This window comes from Caloenas nicobarica, chromosome 1, assembly GCF_036013445.1.
Source record: "Caloenas nicobarica isolate bCalNic1 chromosome 1, bCalNic1.hap1, whole genome shotgun sequence".
Classification (NCBI taxonomy): domain Eukaryota; kingdom Metazoa; phylum Chordata; class Aves; order Columbiformes; family Columbidae; genus Caloenas; species Caloenas nicobarica.
Genome location: NC_088245.1, coordinates 10,096,837 through 10,116,664, shown reverse-complemented (window position 1 = coordinate 10,116,664; position 19,828 = coordinate 10,096,837). Strand labels below are relative to the sequence as shown.

At 37.0% G+C, this 19,828-nt stretch overlaps 1 protein-coding gene across 2 annotated transcripts in view; it reads right to left on the bottom strand.

The window, feature by feature from the left end:
- SEMA3A (semaphorin 3A) overlaps positions 1 to 19,828 on the bottom strand; it is a 200,762-nt gene that overhangs the window by 13,565 nt on the left and 167,369 nt on the right. For both annotated transcript variants that reach the window (XM_065629465.1, XM_065629474.1), the window contains 4 exons: positions 16,656 to 16,875; positions 10,673 to 10,764; positions 7,672 to 7,713; positions 1,882 to 2,039 (listed from right to left, as the gene is read on the bottom strand). In XM_065629465.1, the coding sequence (XP_065485537.1) occupies positions 1,882 to 2,039; positions 7,672 to 7,713; positions 10,673 to 10,764; positions 16,656 to 16,875 (512 nt within the window). The remainder of the gene's footprint in view (positions 1 to 1,881; positions 2,040 to 7,671; positions 7,714 to 10,672; positions 10,765 to 16,655; positions 16,876 to 19,828) is intronic.

The following is a 19,828-nucleotide window of genomic DNA, read 5'->3' as shown; positions in this document are numbered from 1 at the left end:
ACAAGGATTCATTATTAGGAAAATGTTGACATTTAAGCTGTTTCCAGCAAGGCTGATTTTGTGATACATGCATTCAAAACTGGCTTGAGGCAGTGGGTAGAGCAGGTACCAGGCAAACAGAGGATCCTCTCTCTGGGTAACACAGACCTTTATTCTGCTGCTGCTGCCAAGGGAAAAATGGGGGGAAATAAGAGGAGGCAGAGGCTTTTTTTGAATGCATTGTCAGGATCCCAGCTTCCCAGGACTTACTCTTTCTTTCATAGTGGGTAAGGTTTTCCTGTACCTGTGCAACCCAGTTTAGCCCCAGTAACCTGGTCCCTTAGTCCCTGTAAGAAGAGGTCCCAGTCCCTTTAGCCCTCATGGCAACAGTGATCTCAGTCGATGGTTTAATATGTTGGAGACATGGATAAGGAAAAGGCAAAGAGCCCTATTTCTTCCATCAGTGTAAGCAGATGAATGACAGGATGATGTGCTCTGTGGGTCTTAAATGGGCTGGGAGTAGGAATGAGTGCTAGTGAATGCTAAAAAAGGATGAAGTTCAGGGGTAAATATTAGTAGGGAGGTAGCAGAGAAGAGTGATTCAGTGATTCCTGACCTTACTGTCTCCTTCAACTTAGAGGCAGTACTCAACCATACTGCCTTCTAACCCTTAAAACCTTCAGATCAAATCAATCTCTTAGACTCTCCTTGAAAACCTCACTGTTTCCTCTCCTCTCTTTCCTCCTCCTCCTCCAGCGGAACTGCCATCCTCCCACCACAAATTTGAATTCAGCTCATGCAGCTGAGAAAATTTGACCAGCTATTCTTTTGGGATGGGTTCGGTTTCTCCTTTTTAATTACTTTCTAAAGAATTTCACAAGAAGCTTGTTTCAGCTTAACGCTGTTTCCTGGTGCAAAAATGGAACCTGATGTTCCATAAGCAGCTTTTTATATTGTCATCAATGTTTGTTAAGGATACATTGTAACGCTAACTTTGAAATTTTAATCCCCTCTATCTGAAAAGTCTGTGACACAAATGCTGCTCCCCAGCCTTTACCACATTTCATCTCCCGCAGCAACCAATCCAAATCGGGAATTTGGAGTGCTGACATTCTCAACTCACTATTTCCTACCATTAATTTTGTGTATATGAACCCTTATGTATATAAACTCTTGGATTCCTTGTTTCTTCATAAGTGCAAGATGTTTGGCATATTCGATTTAATGTGAGTGCTTTTCTATCATTTTAGATAATTTATCATGGGAATTTCAACACTACACCAATGTTTGTTCTTATTTGCAAGCCATTATTCAGTTATTCCTAATTTCTACTTCGGTAGCTAAGACCTGTTTAGTAACTAGCTTGTATACTTTAGGAGAAAGAATTTCAGAGGTAAAACACTTAGATACATCAACACATATGTGTTATACTTTTGAATAATAACAATAATGTTATATATCATTAAGCAATAACTTTCCATTCATGTCCAAACATTTAATAAATATTTCCTTTGAATTAGAATTCATGAAAATGCAGGATAATTTACGTGGGTAAGTAGTTCTCTTATTTTAATACAAAGTCCCCTCCTCATGTTGGAGAAAAGGATTTTTTTTTTTTTTGCTGTTCATTACTGAATATAAAGCAATGAATCCATTTCAGAAACAACTCTTTTCTGAATGTTTTTTTACACCAGCTTTTTAAGTCAACCCAAGAAGTAGCAGTGTTCACTTCAAATCAACCAAGACTTCATATTGCTTGTAACTCCCACAATTATGTTTTCTTTGGAAGAGAAAAGGATCCAGTTAACCATTCCATGAAAAATCTCCAAAGCCCTCTGGTCATATTGAGATCATCAGTTAAAACAAATAGCAAACCATGCAGACATCTGAAGCTGTCTCTACCTCTTAGCAGTGGGGAAGTAACGTGAGCAAGATGAACCATCCCAGGCACAGTAAGGGTCTCTCGCAAGGCAACACTCAGCACATGCTTTTCCATACACATCACAGCGGTGTAAAGGAAGCTGTGAAACTCCAGTGGCTGAGCCAATGTAGAGCTGTTGCTGTTAGAAAAATTAAAAAAAGAAAAAAAAATGCAAATTTCCAGATTTTGCTAAGAAAGCATAAAAAAATCCCATAATAATATGTTAAGACCATTACAGAGACAATAAAGGGTCATGATCCTGATGTACACTAAGGGAATGAGAAATGAATTGTCCTCATAAAACAAACAAACAAACAAACAAACCAAAACCCAGAGAAACAATAAAAATTCTGCTGTTTGTATGAAGCTCTTGGTGGGTTCTCTAAAGAGTAAGAAAAATTAAAGTACTCTTCCAGTTTTTCTTTTCCATTCAGATCCTTGCACTGGGAAAGCACTACCATCAGTGTCAGAAAACAAAAGAGAACAAGCTTTTGAATTTAAAGAAAAGCAACTTTAACATAAATATAAATTTCCTATATATGACCTTGATTTGTGTATTTGTGAGGGAAAACCTAAAGTAAATTTTTTTAGACTGATGTCAAGATATTTCAGCTTGGAAGTTCTGCCATGTACACACTTCTTTGCATGACTGATCATTCTGGTGCTTCATAGTCTTTTCTATGTGTGACATACTCTAATTGAAACATATCTTTAATGAGGGGAAATGGCTTACTTCATTTTGGATAAAAAGAAGTGTTGAGTGGAAGTTGTAGTTCAAATGCAGAGAGAAGCCATAAAGAAAAAAGATGCCAAAAAAATGAAGTGCAGCTTTGTATGGCATCACAACAGAATATCTTGCCTCTCCTAGTTTCCTCTCTGATATCAAATTCATGTGGTTCATTAGGGAGATTGGTTCCCAGAGGGACATAAGGAAACCGAACTACTGATCCTATGTGAAAATCCAAACAGAGATATTTCAGCGTATCATTAATTCACAAAGAAAACAAGTATGAGTGTAGTAAGTAGATACAGTTCCCTCTGAGATGCAAAACTAGGGGGAAATGAAATAAATAGACAAACAAAAATTAAATGGCATAATCCTTCTGTTTTGGAAACACTGACAGCCAGTTTGCTATCAGAAGCTTAAACTTTGTCACCCAGAAGCCATGGTGGATCCGTTAACACATTTCTTTTTCAGGTCTCACTTCAAGCAGTCCCACAAAGAAAATGCAAGTTTGTATTTATTTTTCTTTCTTAAAAAGCAGAAGACTGGCATGAAAAATAGGACATCAAGAAATGTTATCGAAATTCTTCATCTTCTGCATCGTGATGTCCCAGAGGTACCATTTCCAGGGAATTTGGGGATGGAAGGTGGCTGAGGTCACCTGCCTACTAGAAATGATAAAGTACTGGATACCAGGAGACAGAAAACCCAAAAACACTCATAAAAGGTGTTGCCTTAAATTCTTTCAGAGACAGCAGCTTGGCAGTTTATACAGACATATTAATTGTAACAGAAACATCCCGTGCATTTATATAAACAGCAGTATTTTCCCAAGGAAAACATGGCAAGGAAAGCACCCAAAGGAAAATTCACTGGTAAATTGAAAACTAAGCCCTTTCTAAGCAGCTGCTTCCATCTATTATAGTAAACTCACATTCTCTGGGTAAAAATCTCTGACCACGCAGAGCTCTACACAAAGCCTTAACTGTACATACTGGTCCCCAGTTAGTGCTGTATCCTTGAGAAGCAGACGACAGGCAGCAGACATGATAAGTTGATTCTCTGTAACTTAAGTCACTTAATCAAGTACCCAGCTTAGGGCTACGTTCTGTAGTAAAAAGAACAGCAATTCAAATCTTAGGTGACCTAAACATCTCTCAAGGGATGCTTTTTCTCTTTACTGATTATGGAGGCAGCATAGGTCAAATTAGAGCTTCAGTTAAGTATCTTAAATGTCCAGATGGTATTGATCTGAGTTGTATGTAATTGGGGCATTAATATATATAAGCATGTAGCAACGTGTGGTGCAACTGATATAAAAAACAACCCAGAGAATGCACATGAGAAAATAAAGAAGAATGGTGTAATGGTTTCCTATATGCCTCTGTAACCAATTTCATTTCATCAAAAGTCCCTCCCTCATTTCTAATAAATGTCTTTAGAATTAAAGAATGACCAGAAACATAGGAGAAAAAAAGAAAAAAAAAAAAAAAGAAGAGAGGCCAAAATAGGGTTCCTTAAATACTCAGTTTCTTGTTCATAAATTCATAAATTCAGTCAGTGAACTGCAGCATGTGTTTCAGGTGCTGCACAGCCTGAAGGCTGCAACCCTGTTTGCTCCTCTTCTGATCATGGTTTTAGTCTCCAGCTGGTGATCATTATTCTGGACACTAATAATCTATAAATTCAGGCAGTAAGAAATTCAGAAAATAGTAACAGAATGATTTGCATCAAAGGTCTGACCGTACTTTGCCATGCACAGTCAAACTGCCTTTTGGGCAAAGAATCTCTCCTGAGAGGCTGTTAATTTAATAAATCAGCTGATTATCAGATCAGACTGGGAGGGGACGTGGGGAGGAGTTGTCTTCTAAAAATTCTTACAGAAGTATCAGAATTCTAGAAAAACTGAGGAGACTAACATTTTAAGCAATCCATTTTTTTTCGTTTGCCCACAGCGCTGCCCAAAACACAGTCTCTCCCCAGAAGTCAAAGAAAGAGATAACTGAGAATTTTCCATTTGCAATTAAAAAGAGAGAGAGATGAAAAAATATAATCCTTAAAAAACCCCAACTTAAGCAGAATTTCTAAGGAACTTTAGAGACCATGAGGTTCAAATCCTGTCTGATTTTTTTAATTGAAAAGTAACTGATGCAGAATAGTTCAGGGGGCTGTTTAAGTGGCACATGCATTTTGAGTTAGTCCTTTCTATTAACATATGCAAACTAGGGACAGAAATTATGATCTCTGAATATAACTCAGTACTTTGTGAAAAACACTGTAAAAGTAGCCACTAAGGTCTTTCTGAAGGTCTCTGCCTTTCCTTTGATTGAGAATCTTATGGAGAAAAAACAAAAGCTCTTCATAGCAGTTCACCAGACAAGGAGTTGGCCTATATCAGCCAAGGATCTCCTTTTTTTTTTCCCATCTTACCAGAAATCCAATGGCTTTTTGAAACAGAGGATCACAAACTTGACCCTGAGATAAAGATGAGAGCTTGCTCCACAAAAAGTCACCTTTGATTGAAAGCCAGGCCTGACTTTTTTTGCCTGTTTCCACTTTTTTAAATGAAGGGGAAAATTCTGGAGACCCCTCTGACAAGTCTCAGGGACAAGAGGCGGCCAGGAGCTCCCTGCAAGCCTGGCTCCCAGAGAGCTGGGAATTTAAGCAGCTTCAGGGTGGTAGGGTGTCCCTAGGATGCTGCCCTCTCCAGGTTTGTCTCTGTTCCTAACCCTGCATAAATTGTCTAAGTGATAAGGTGAGACAACGCCAGGGCTCTGAACACAATTAGGAGGAATCCGTAACTTCAGTGAGAAAATATAATTCCTGTGGGTTAAAGACAGCAGAGTTGAGAAAGACTGTATCAAGGCTTAGTCTTGTATGTAATGGCTACATTTCTTTGCTCCAAGTCACTCCTGTTCAAGGACTGAATTCACACTTAGAGAAACATGGGAGCCTTAGAGTTTTACATAATTTAAAACTTAAGCTAAGTTCTACTCCTGAAGAATTGGTAGATTTTGGTCTTTAGAAAGAAGTGTCGTTTATAACATGTCATATTGGTGTGATGGCAAAAGAGGTAGCTTTGCACAACTAATGTAGTAAAATACTCAAAGATAAGCAGAAACTCCCTGTACTATGTTTTTATAATTGGATGAAAGAATTGCTAGTGAAAAAATAAAATGAAGTGATTGCTTTAAAGTTATTCTGTAGGACATGCTGGTTTTACTGTTTACATTTCATGCTCTGGCTTTTTACAATGCATAGAATTATCGTGCTGTTTATAAGAAAGTCGCCCTGCCTATCAGAACACAATGAGTAAAGTGTTTGAGTTATAAAACTACAGTATTTAAAAATCATAAATATAAAATGGAAACATGTTGCCATATTCTTATTTGATAGAGACACAGTGCCAAAAGCTTGTCATACTGTATCATGAGTTTGTCATTTTTAGCCTGGGGCTGGTTGATTTTTCATGAGCTTAACTCTGCCTCAATAACTTCTGTTTTATGCTCTTTTTTAGCTTTAGACGATTTTAGCAGTGTCAATTTGTTTTCAAAAGACTCAGGAAAAATTGTAATCTCTCCTGAATAACTAAAGATATTTTGGAGAAGAAGTTGTATGAAAATGCATGGTCCGTTATCAAATACGATTGGCTGCTTTAGGGGAATGTAAAAATAATCCGAAGCAGAGCATTTTGATATAATGTGAACATATATACAACTTGACAAGTTTGTTTTTATATATCCCAGTATTCAACAGTACATTTTTTTGCCCTGCCATCATCGTGGTTTTAGGTGGTAAACTATGTTAGAAGAGTATCCCCAAACAAAATGTTCTCTGTCAAATACATGAATGTTTTCAGACAACTTCCCTAAATACAGTGAATTCTGAGCTAAATATGCAACGTTTCAAGTGTTATATAGGGCTCTGTCCATTACAGAATGAATTCAGCTTCTGTTTAATCATGTATAGAGTGAGGTACATGAATTAACTAGATCTTATTTATAACACACACAATTTTTAGAGCATCCAGCCCTGGAAGTAACACCAAATCTCCTGTTTACACACAATGATGTTAAAGAAAAATTAATGAGTGTGAACAGGCCGCTTGTATTTACCAAATTAGGCTCCGAAACAACCCAAATATGAAAAAGGGAAAAAAAAAAAAAGTTTTATTATGTTAAATTTCACACTAAATTTTATGTCTTGGATTTCTGAGGCAGGACTGGAAGATAAACCCCTAATACCTATTTCGCTCCCAGACTGCAATCCAAAGTTGTTTGCACAGCTACATAACTCATTAGCTGCTACACACAGAAGCCTTCTAATAATTGACTGTGTTTACTCAGAAATGTAGGAATCACCGTTACTGTGAATCAGACAAAGCTTTACCTCCATCTCTCAAGGGGTCCAGGTTATTTTAGCTATGGTCTGGTCTAAGATGAAGGCTATAATCTATGTATTTTCTTGAAGAAGCTAGTTATTAGTACACTCAACAGAAAATAGGAAATGTAAATTCTGGAGTCTGGAACCCATATCCTACCCATGTCACTGAACTAGAAGGCCATGGAAAATTTGGACTAAATCAGATCTATCCTCTTTGTTAAAGCTGAATGGTGCACACCCAGGAATGGAATGGGCATTGGATGACACGTTTCCAGTCCTTGCGTCCACTATCTGCACTTTGTACTAGGCTGTTCCTACAGAGACTAGAACTAGTCCCATTAAAGCAAGGGACCAAGTTTGGCCACTCCTTTTGAGTAGCTTCTCTATCATAAAAATACTCCATCGTGTGGAATTTTTTTTCTAGAGAGCCTCCAGACAGCTGGATAGTTTGTGTTTAGCTTCCACCTTACCATTAAGTAACACAAACTAGGCTTTTCCTTCCTCCTTTGTATGTCACATTTTCCTGAGAAACTACTGATGTTTATATAAAGGGATGGGATGCTGCTGCTGTAATTAATGTCTCTACTGACTGCCAAGTTACTGTCTCTAGAAGACAGAGACCAATAAATATTTAAAAGTGATTTAAAGTTTGTGCACATAGTACCTGCTTTGTGGAAATCTTCATTGCTGAAATAACAGTGGGTTCCTAGGGAAAAAAGAAAAAAAAAAAAGTGAAATTACAAAATAAGCTTTAGAAACATAAAAATCCTGCTAGAATGTTATTTACTCAACCTAGAAATCCTGAAATTAAACTAAATACTCCTCAGTAATAGTGCTTCTTGTTGTCTTTTTCAGATGTCTAGTGGTCAGTGTCTAGTGGTAAGTGAAATAGAGTGGCTGTACATATCCAGGTGTATTTTTGATTGCTACTGATTGTAGACATATCATTGTCCATGATTATTACAGTTTCATTGTGATCATTTTGTTACTAGTTTCACACCTTCACATTAATTTCTACACTTCACATTAAAACTACATTTAAATAACCTCTCAGGTAATATGAAAGTAACGACTATCAAAATACATAGATAATATATATTAAAGGTGTTAACACTGAAATCAGCAACACATTTTAACCACACCAAAGTGAAAAACCCATTCCTGCAAAATTTTATTCATATGAAAAAGCCTTAACCTCAAACATATTAACGTACAGAAAAGTTAGTCCTATTTGCAAAACACAGAATTAAAACTGTCAAGAGTTTTTTCTGCACACTGGAATACCTATTATTTAATCAACCAAATGGGTCACTAGGAGAGTTATTGTTCTCCTAGCTAAGTCCACTTTTAGTTATACTTATCTGTAGCACACAGGTGTCAAAACAATATCTACTTTCTTACATGAGCAACTGTAGGAAATATTTAACAGAGTAAGTATGTTTAGATCTGATTAAGACTGTTACACCTTTCAGGCCCAGCTGCTTGAATAGATTTTAAACCTGCGAGTAAAAGTGGCATAATATGATTATAAAGTGTGCAAGTCAATTCTTTATGAACTTTATTCCATCCAAAAATCTGCCATTGATCCCAGTCATCATACTTTTGGTTATGTCCATTAATAAAGTCCTTATTAAGCTTTTACATTTGTGTAGCTTTCAACTTGCATATCCTGAGAGAATTTGATATGGGTCAGTGGATGTTAAACATGTGGACTTGCCTTTACAAATGGGTTAATAGACCTTATATTAGAAAGCATCAATTAAGTTTAACATTCAAATGTAAATTGAACTCATTAGTTTGTTTGTTCAGATGTTCAGAGAAATATTGCACAAATGGGGTTAAGAGAGGCATTTTTTATCAATGTAAGCGATATGGAAGACTTTCAGTTTCATGGAATTATAAATGAAAAGCATTGTATTCAGCACATTAGTTTAAGCACCAAAATGCATTGTTTATGATGTAGGTAGACTCTTAAGTAACTAAAGAAAACTTACATTTGGTTAAGGTACATGTAAAATCTATTGCAAATTCCCTATTGAAAGATCCATATCTTATGCACACAAATTCTCCTTATTCCACTGAAGTACATTAATGACCTCTTTAAGGCTTAAACACATTCCAAAGGAGATAAATGAGCTTTCAGGTAAATCAGAACAACAAAATGCTTTTGTGCAATGAATAAATACACATGTAAATTAAAATACCAGATTTGAATTTGCAATTAACCATTCTACTTTTGTAAAGCCTTTCTGAAGCAAAACTTTCACTCCATTTATTTTCCTTTTTTCACTTTTATATTTCTCTGATCTCCTTTAGCTTCTACTTGATTTAGCGAAGAGACTCATACATTATCAACAATTGCCAAATTACCTTGCATTAATGTAACGACTTTCGCTGTATAAAAAAGAAAAAAAGCTGGGATTCACAAATTACTTGTCTCATTTTCTCCTTATAGTTATTACTTTATTTTTCTGTTTAAAAAAAAGAAAAATAAAAACCCACATTTCTGCCTTAAAAAAAGCATGGGTTGCAGAAGCAGACACACCCATTTTTCACGGGTACCTTGCACTCAAAACAGTGGTTTCTGTGCAAGATTGGTACCAACAAAGGCAAGATTGCCCATAAGAAAAAAAAAAATGAAAATAATAATAAAAATATATACAAGCTCTGTTTTGATATGTTGTGTCTGTTCAGAAACCAAAGGTAAAGGGTTGGCAACTGCGAATGATGAGGACATGGTGGCTGGGCCCCTATGGCAGGTCCGGAGCACAGTCCTTGGCAGCATATCTGGAGTGAGACCACGCGACGTGGGGCTCTCTGAGCACACCAGCATCAGCTTCACGCTCTCAGCTTAACCTCCTGCTCCCAGCAAGGTATCAACCCCCAAAAGCCTGAAGCCTGTGAAATACTACCATAAAACGGTACTGACAAAAAGAATAACGCAGGGAATGTAAATGATTCGTTGTTGTGTACAAAACACGAGACATCCCTGGGTTCTGTCTGGAAAGTGTTTGAAAGGTTTACTCAGTCTCAACTTGCAGAAGAGCCTATGGGATGCCTTATTTTTCACGTGGCTCAGATGGGAAAATTGGGAGATTGATTTTCACAAAAAAGTGCTAAAGATTAGAGGGCGTTTGTGGTGTCTTGTGTCAAACCATGAATATAAGACTCTAAAGTCACTTTTGAAAATGTAAACACTTTCTTTGTTTCTCAGGCTATTAGGTATAAGAAATCTGTGCAAATCACTGTTTTTCTTAAAGTATCTTCCTAGTTACATTATGCTGATAGTCTGAATAGTGTTAAGGGCTAGTGCAACTATAAAATCTGGGTATTGCATATCTCTGTGGGAGAAAACAGACAGGCATTATTCCCAGAGTTGCATGGATACATATTTAAGTACAGCTCGTAATATCTTTAAGATTCAGATATACTCATTTGCTTTTTAAACTACAAAACAAGAGCCCAGAATGCTGTTTCTTTTATCATTAACCTCCAGCTAGCACTGAAAGTTTCAAGGTTTATTTTGACTAGTGTCTGGGTCTCTAAATGACAAGCTAATTAGAGGGGTATGCCAGGCTATTCCTTGGCTAGACTGCAAGAAGTTTAGTTTGCAGCTGTCCACAGAGAAATCTACAACCTGACACTTGTAATTTAGCCACACTTACCCGAAAGACTGTCATTTCTTCCAGCAAGACTTCCTCTAATTCATGCCAAGTCTCCTTAGGAATTGAAACCACTTTAAGAACTGTTCCAATATCTTGAAAAGGAAGAAAAGAAAATTCAGGTGCTTAAGATGCATACTTCAGTTTCAGAGCAGCCAGAGTTTCTTGTAGTATGTAATTATTTCACATATAAAGATTGTGAAGCTACATACCTCTGAACACTCATCATTCAAAATACCAACTGCTATTTAAAATAACCTAGAAAAACACTGAATTTCAGTAGGACATTTCACTGAAGTCTTTCAATTATCAAAATGCAACAAAGAAGATAAATACTGTAGAGTTATTAAAGAATTAAAAGGACTGAAATACTATTTAAGTGACAGTATAAAATGACAGATGTTTCGGTTATTGAGAAAGGAAATGCACTAAATTTACGTAGGCACGTTTTATTGTCCATTTTGGATGTGATGTTTGTCATTCTTAAAGTGCAGTGAAGATGCTGTCAGAAGGCTCAGTATGGATATAAAAACATCTGGACAACTGTCGTTAGACAGATGAAGCTGTTAGATCTCTTAAGCACAGATGATCTTCCCTGTGTCAAACAAAGTACCTAAGATGTATAAGCCCCTTAAGGCATCTGTATTTCTGTGTGTTAGATACTGGTCTTTGCTGAGGGGTAAAAAGCAATACAACTTGTATCTTTGGTTTAGAAATAGGTATGTGCTAGCATTTTAATACTATATCCATTTACATTCTTGGAGTTTTGCAATTAGCTTTGACGTGAACAAGGCCAACACCTGAAATTCCAGAGCTACAGCCTTTGGTTTTATGAATATGGTTGAGACTTCAGACCATCTCTGTTTTACAGCTTCTGCATCTGTAATTTATTTGTTTCCATGCACAGAATTTTCAGGGAATGACAACAACAACAAAAGAATCATTTCTAGGTTGGTACATATTACTGCAGATTCTCTGAAATGGAAACACTGTATTTGACTCTTCTCTTTAACCAGCCAAGTGTAGTGTCATGCACATATATCACAGAAATAACAATTACATCCCTGAGGACTTTTCATGTTGCACATTCTATAGCAGTAATAGTTTAAGAAAATATAAGGCATTTAAAATGGATAAAATTCTCAAAATAACAGAACTGTAAAGGTCAGTATTCTGAAAACAAGAATTAAACATCAATGACACAAAACCAAAAAATATTTTATATGTATATATATTTTTGTATGTTAGTTGAAACTTCTGATCAAACAGATGACAACTCATCACTTCTCTATTGAAAATATGTGTAAAATTGAAACAAATAGATTGCACAGGTTGAAAATGTTTTTATAAGGCAACTAACTTAACAGCCATTGATTTCATGAGAAAATTCTGGTACTTCAACTTCTTTACATTAATTTTGGTTAAAATATTCTAGAAATCCTAGAATATCCTGTAGAACTGAGATTTTATTTTTTCCATCTGCTCCCCTTTAAGCAGATGTTGGTTTCTAAGTACACATTTTTGGAAGTTTAGAAAGAAGTGATTTTATTCCACAAAATATGTACATTACTGTTTTCTTTAATTAGTCACAAGTTCATAAATTCTTTTTTAAAAACAAACCCCAATTCTTTCTTAAAACAATGACAACAACAAGGCAAAGCACGACTTTTTATTTAGGAAGCTACATGTACAAATTAAGCTAATGAAGTATAATAAATAAATTGTTTTGGAAGTGGTTTTCGTTATGGTTCCTGCTACTAATTGAACATTTTCAATTCAAGAAATACTGAGAACAATGCAGAACAAATGCAAGATAAACTCTGAAACAAGAATAAAAATCCACATTTCTACAATAGAGTAATTCAGAGCAACAGATAATTCAATGTTAGTTATATTTGTGATTTAATGAATGAGTTCATTTCCTTAATTGTCCTGATAATTTGATTACTGTGGTTTTGAGGAAAAAAAAACCTGTATGGGTAAAAAAAGAGAACTCTGATCTAATAAATACAACAACGTTGCAACCTGTCATGACTGTATTCTGTGTTGGACTGTGACTGTCCTCAGTCACAATCCCTCAAATGCCATATTCTAGAAATAAAAGGGAATTTTTGATAAAATAGCACAAGGGAAATTGTGGAGCCTGAGTGGGCACTGAGTAGACATTAGTTCCCTAGATAATGTTGTTTTAAAAAAATGGTCTGACTTTTAAGTGGATCCTGCCACAATTACAGTTGTTTGATGCTCAAGAAAGCCTCTAAGGTCAAAGATACATGGTGTTAATCACTATGGCGACTCTGGTCAGGCCACAGGTACCAAAGTGAGGCTTTATCTGAGTTCTAGATCAAGTTTTACAGAGTCATATTTCAAACGATTTCACACAAATGGAATCAGGCTTCTTCTTTAGGATCAATAGGCTCTGCTCAGTAAGATAAGATTACTGTTATTAATTTGCTTTACTGACAGATGTACCTTGACTGTGCCAAATGATCCCAAACATCAGACACTCAGGATATGCATTAAGTGCTTATCTTAAATCCTGTTTTTTTCTGATATAATTTCAAGCACACCGATATGATTTTATTTCCATTGTGAAACAGACTGGTACAATCACAGTGGGAAAGAAACTGCTCGGCTAAAGATTTCACCCACAGGAAAGGAAAATGTGACCACACTGGATGTCTATTAATTATGCTGTGTTCAATTATCATCAGTTATTCGAGGAAAAGGAAAAAAAAAAAAAAACACAACCAACAAAACCACTACTGTTTCTTCAATGTACTGAAGTTCAGAAGCATGTGGGAATACTGTAGATTGCTGCAATGGCAGTGGGAAAATACAGAGAAATGTATCTAATCTGATGAGACAGACCCTCACAGAAAAATCCAGTCATATCCCAGAGAGCTTAATTCTGACTTTATCATAGGTTTAGTTCATCAAGCGGGAAACTGGACTGTGACTAGAGTCCTTAATCTGCTCCCCAGTTTGTTCTTTGCTTGGGGAAGATGCAGTAAATGCTGATTGTGTATCTGTTTCTGGTTCCTTTGGCTTTGACCAGCCGGCTCAGTGCAGCTTTCTGGCAGAAGCCTCAGTTCTGCCTCTTTTCTTTTCCCCCTGCATGAAAGATGCCCTGCCCTCATTTGGAAAACCAAAATAAGAACAGTGAGCTCAGAGGAGCACCTTCTGTGCCCCAACTCCAAGCACAGGTGTTATATAGCGCCTGTTCTTGTCCCATGAGGGTATAACCTCCTGCTGGAAAAAAGAACAGTTCCTACAGACAAAAGTAATATTTCCAGAAAAAAATAACACTCTGCACTTACGAAGCTGTGTTTTTGGTGCTAAAATCTCTTGGCAAGTGCAAGTAATAACTTTTCAATATTTTTCTTACAGTTCTTGGGCACAAATATCAGCAATGTTGGATGAGATCCAGAGCACTTACCACGCGCCTGAATATTAGTGGATTAGAGAATTGAGTGCCTAAATTCTCAACTCAAAGGTGAGAGCTAGGTATCATTGAGGCTCTTTTAGAAGGAGACCTTGCCTGACTAATTTAGATAAGAACCACTATACGTAATGATAACTATCTAAAAGCTATAGCTCGGATTTAAGCAAGTCTTCTGGTACTGTCAGAAAACAGGCAGGGACTTCTGCATAACTATTCATCTTACTCTAATAGAAGTCTCGAAGAAAGTACAATGAATCTCTCCCTGGGAGTACTTATCTCTCTCCCTTACAGAAACCAAGGCATCATTCTTAGACTGAATGCCAAACTTTGGTGAGATAAATGCCACCTCTTGTGCTCAAGATGTAGACATAAATCAGCTCCTTATGTTTGTTCAGCATCATATTCTGGATGGAGAAGAGCTTGTTCCTTCACATTGCAGCCAAGGGGAGTATTGCCATTAATTCATTTTTCTGGCTGAATCAGGTCATAGAAGACTTACTGAAAGGCACAAATCACTGCCAATTGTAGATGGCATTGAAGTCTGTAATGTGTGATGGAAAATATATGTGTAGTGTAAAATCATATGAAACTAATTTTCGATGTTTTATGCAAGACCTTATTGTAGCACTGGTATCTAATAACTCAGTTCACAGCTTTAAAGAGCTGGAACACTTTCTGCCGAGCTGCATTTCCTGCAGTAAATGTTCTGAATTGCTACGCATGTACTGTGTTTGGTACACAAAGCTTCATCAGCTCTGTTTATTCATAATATATTTCAGGCATCAACATGAAAGAGACCTCATGCAACACTGCAGGCTTGGGGAAGAGTGGCTGGAAAGCTGCCTGGAGGAAAAGGATCTGGGGGTGTAGGTTGACAACTGGCTGAATGTGAGCCAGGAGTGTGCCAAGGTGACCAAAAAGGTCAAGAGCATCCTGACTTGTTTCGGAAACATTGTGGCCAGCAGGACCAGGGCAGTGATCATTCCCCTGTACTTGGCACTGCTGAGGCTGCACCTGGAACCCTGTCCTCAGTTTTGGGCCCCTCACTGCAAGAAAGACATTGAAGTGCTGGAGAGAGTTCAGAGCAATGAAGCTAGTGAACCATTCTGGAGCAGAAGTCTTATGAGGAGCAGCTGAGGGAAGTGAGGCTGTTTAGCCTGGAGGAAAGGAGGCTGAGAGGAGACCTTCTTACTCTCTACAACTACCTGAAAGGAGGTTGTAGCATGGAGGGTATTGGTCTCTTTTCCCAAGTAGCAAGTGTTAGGCCAAGAGGAAACGGCCTCAAGTTGCACCAGGGGAGGTTTAGATTGGATATTAGGAAAAAATTCTTAATGGAAAGGGTTGTCAGGCACTGGAACAGGCTGCCCAGGGATGTGGTTGAGTTACCATCCCTGGAGGTGTCTAAAAGATGTGTAGATGTGGTGCTCAGGCACATGGTATAGTGATGGACTTGGCAGTGCTAGGTAACAGTTGGACTTGTCGGTCTTAAAGGTCTTTTGCAAACTAAAAGATTCTATGACTCCATGATTTATGGCTTTGGAAATCTCACCCCAGGTCTGGAGCACCAGAACTGCACTTAAAGCAAGTCAAAAATTGGACTGTTACAAGACACACAGCCAGATAGATATTTTTTGGCCCAAAGCTGAAAAGAAACAGTGAGGCTGTGTTTTGATGTGTTTCGACTTCATGATGCCAACGTCTAATTACTAGCAATTATGTTCAATAGAAGTTTAAAATACTTTTATTCAACATACCTGAAACACCAGCCAACTAATGGAATATCTTCAAAGGTAAAGAAGCAGATCCACCAACTGCATCAGCATAGTTCTGAAGCCACTGAACTTAGGCAAATGCATATCACCTAATTTCTGGCTACAGTTATTTCTCATTATTACCTTTTCTTGGAAAAAAATGTCTTTTCTTAATGTCTATTTCCACTTTTAGAAAATGCCCAAGCTGTATGATTCTGTGAATGCTTTGGAAAGGATATTACGTTTGTATTCAAATACCATGTCTTCTTAAAACACTTTGCATGTGCCAGATATCTTCATCTTAAGTAAAATGATGCACTATTCTGGCTAAAGAGCTGGACACCTTAAGGCAATACTCGAAATACTTGAAAGGCACACAAGACATTTCCCGTACCTGGATACTTGCCTCATTCATGTTAAATGCTTCTCATGCTGCACTTCAAAATGGGTACCTCAAAACTTGCATTTTAATACTAGATTATGTTTAATAAGGCAAGATATTTCTAATAAAATCCCCTAATAACAGCAGTTGAAAAGAGAGTGGTTTGGTCTTAATCCAGCTGGCAAAACTCCTAAAGAATTAAGCTACGCAGGCCACAGCCTGAACCTGTAACAACGATTGTATGTAACGAAGACCTCCCCACACACAGTTTTGAGTCTTGCCCCAACTTTTCACAGGTGTACACTGGAACATAAATCAATGATCTATCTTCTGGAGTATAAAATTTTATCTGATCTATGCCTCCATAATGCCTGGAGGAGCACACAGGGTAGATTCAAGACTTCTCACCTGTGCCAATGAACATCACATCGTATTGGCCATCTTCTGCGTCTACCCGATCTACTACTATCTGTGTGAACTGGTAATCCACATCTGTTTTAATCATGATTGGACGGTTGTTGATGGGGAATACTGGATTGTACATGGCTGGATGACTTCTTGCAAATGTTATAACTTCATCAGGAAGATCTTTGGTGGAATCAAAGCCTCCAAATGTTTTACTGGGACACTGGAAATAAAAAATAAAATGTTTTAGATTTTATTGTTTATCCCTAGTAACATATTCAAAATCCATTTCATGATAATCATCCCAACTACTGCACTCTATAATTAAATGACAGGGCATCTAAGCGTTTCATGACAGACAGCGAAAATTAATTATGTCACTAAAAGTCACTGTTTTTTTAAAATTTTCGATTTAAATCAATGTGGTTAACAGAATGTAAATGATCCTCATACATCATTTTTCTTACTATTATGCTGTGCAAAAGGATTTCCAATCATTTACTCATTAGCATCAATCTTTAATTGGCAAAAGGAAGAAATCTTGAATTATCTAAACTCATTGAATACGAGACAAGCAATTTCAGTATTTGGTTATGTAAAGAACAGAAAATTAATTAATTATGGCACCATCTTAGTTTCAACATACTGTCCTCAGAAGTTCACTGGAAATCAGTTCCTCTCTGGGAAATAAATCCTTTAATGCTGGGGCAATTCCCTCTTCTACTGACTTTTCAAACTCCTGCTTGTCTCAACAAGCCTATGTCATCCATGTAGTCCTGATAACATGGATCCTGTTACACTAAATCAAATCAAATGAGTCATGTCCTAAATGTATCTCTTCTCTCTCCACTGATTCTAAAGAAAGCCTTGTGTGAGTGTTGCTTCTCATACTATCAATGTCAACAGTTAGGTGAGATGACTCTTGCTAAAGAACTGAAATAAGTCCTCACTGTTGTGCACTGCGCAGTAACGGAAAAGTTGATGCTCCCCCGGGATTAAGCTCATCTCCATGAAGTACCACAGTAAAGAGTCCCTTGGTCCCCTTATACAGCCATGGGTGAGCCAGACAGTTTTGCCTCTAATCTGTGAGAAGCAGAAAATTCTCTGTTTACATTTTCCCAATGTGAGCAAAATGTAGAGGCTGAGGAGGGAAAGAGCAGTAAGACTATGGCTTCAGTATCCGCAAAAAATATTCACCATTTTCACCTAACTCATGTCCCCATGGGGAGACATGAGAACTGTGGGTTATCACCACCATTCGCCCTCATCTGTTTTGTAGAACTGGTAAGTATTTTATGAATAATTAGAAATTACTTTAAAGTAAGCATTAGTAGTGTTCTAGTAATGTTGAACTGATGAAGAAAATGAACCACAATGGAATTAAATCACCAGTCCAAACTTGGCAAAGAACTTACTGTCGGCAACTCCTAATCTGTTCAGAGATACTTATTTAAGACATATAAACCTCCGAAACCCTGTTCACAATTATGATTGCAGCATTTGAATCTGGAATATAAACAGTTGGTGTTAAAATGCCCTAGATAATTTGCCCTTTCTATCCATGTATAGAATATCTTCCAATTGAATTAAAGACCTAGAGGACGACATCTTGCTAACCAAGAATCCAGACCTTGCAGGATGCTCAGCAAAACAAATCAATTGTCTTTGCTATCACCTTGATCCAAATTATTAATAATTCATCAGAAATGAAATTAAAAAATCAATATTGTCAAAAAGAGTAGCTGTTATACTCAGCAAAGAGACACTTCCAGCACGGATATATAAAGTGTAAATTGTCTCTTTTTGGCAAATTTGTTAGTAAGCAAATTCCTACACTCTGTTCCATTACATGGTATGGAAGGGAGGAAGGGAGGAAGGGAAGGAGGACATTTAACTAATGCACATGGAGCAGACTAAGCAGAAAGCAAGTTAGTTATCTACTTCATTGTGTCAACATTTTTCAGTTGTGGGTTTTTTTTTTTTGCTCACTTGTACAAAAGTATTACAAAGTTAAAATCGGATAGACTTTTTATAATCATTGACTAAACCATGTCTCAAAAATTGTGTTTAAAATTCAAAACTTCAATTTTAAGTTTGCTTTACATCTCGATTAATATTCTAACTAGAGTTCAGTACTAATTACTCAGAATAATTAGATAATGATTTATTAGATAATATATGTAAAGTTCTTTAAGTATAAAAATCAGTACCCAAGAACTAAGTGGTGTTACCTGCAGCTGGGCAAACACTGAAAAAAAAATAATAAATGAATATTCATTTCAATTTTAAGTAAATGAATTTCAGCTGTGTTTCAGTTGCTCGAATATTTACTTTCTGGCTCATTTTCTAACAAAGCATTGTACTCACAGCAGTATTGACCAAGATATATTTTATGCAGAAAAATCATAAAACTAGAATTAGTGTTGTTATTCTGTATGCTTAAATGAGACTCCCAATTCTGAGAGCCAGATTACTGCTTGGATCCCTAATTTATGAGAGTGAGCAAATGACAGTAACTTTGTGTCTTTACATCTGAAGCCTAAAGTGCTTTACCTGGACTAGTCTGTGGCTCACATTCACCCCACTCCACTTTGGGAAACTGAGATGAAATAAAACTCTTTTTGCTGTAACTCCCTTCCTTGTCAATGGAGTGAAATGGGCTCCATCAGTAGGTGACATTTAGCCCATCCATAGTCCAAATTGCTTGCAGAGGAATCTCAACCTACATAAAATCTGAGTTGTCCTGGGGAAGAATGTCCTGTCATGTTTACTTATGTTGTGGTCACAAAACCAGGATACATAACAAAGACATTTTTCTTGATGCTAATGACAGGACTCCATTTTAGGGAGTCGAGGTCAAGCAAATGGGCAAGGTGTTTCATGAGAACTCATGTTTATACATGATCCCACTGATATCAAGGAAACAGAAAGTTTTCAAGTGCCAAAAGATAGGCACGAATACAAATGTCCTGAAAAAGTCTGGAGAAATTAGCTTCATCTTGGATTCAAATAGAGTCAAAGAACTCTTGCAAACTCTTGTTGAAACATCCACTTCTAATTGTTGGTGCCCAGTACACTATGTCAGGGGTTTTGATCAGTCAGGAGGAGGCAACTAAGATTTATCCTAACTGGCATATTAGGGAATCCAACGGAATAAATCAATAGCTACATCTCAG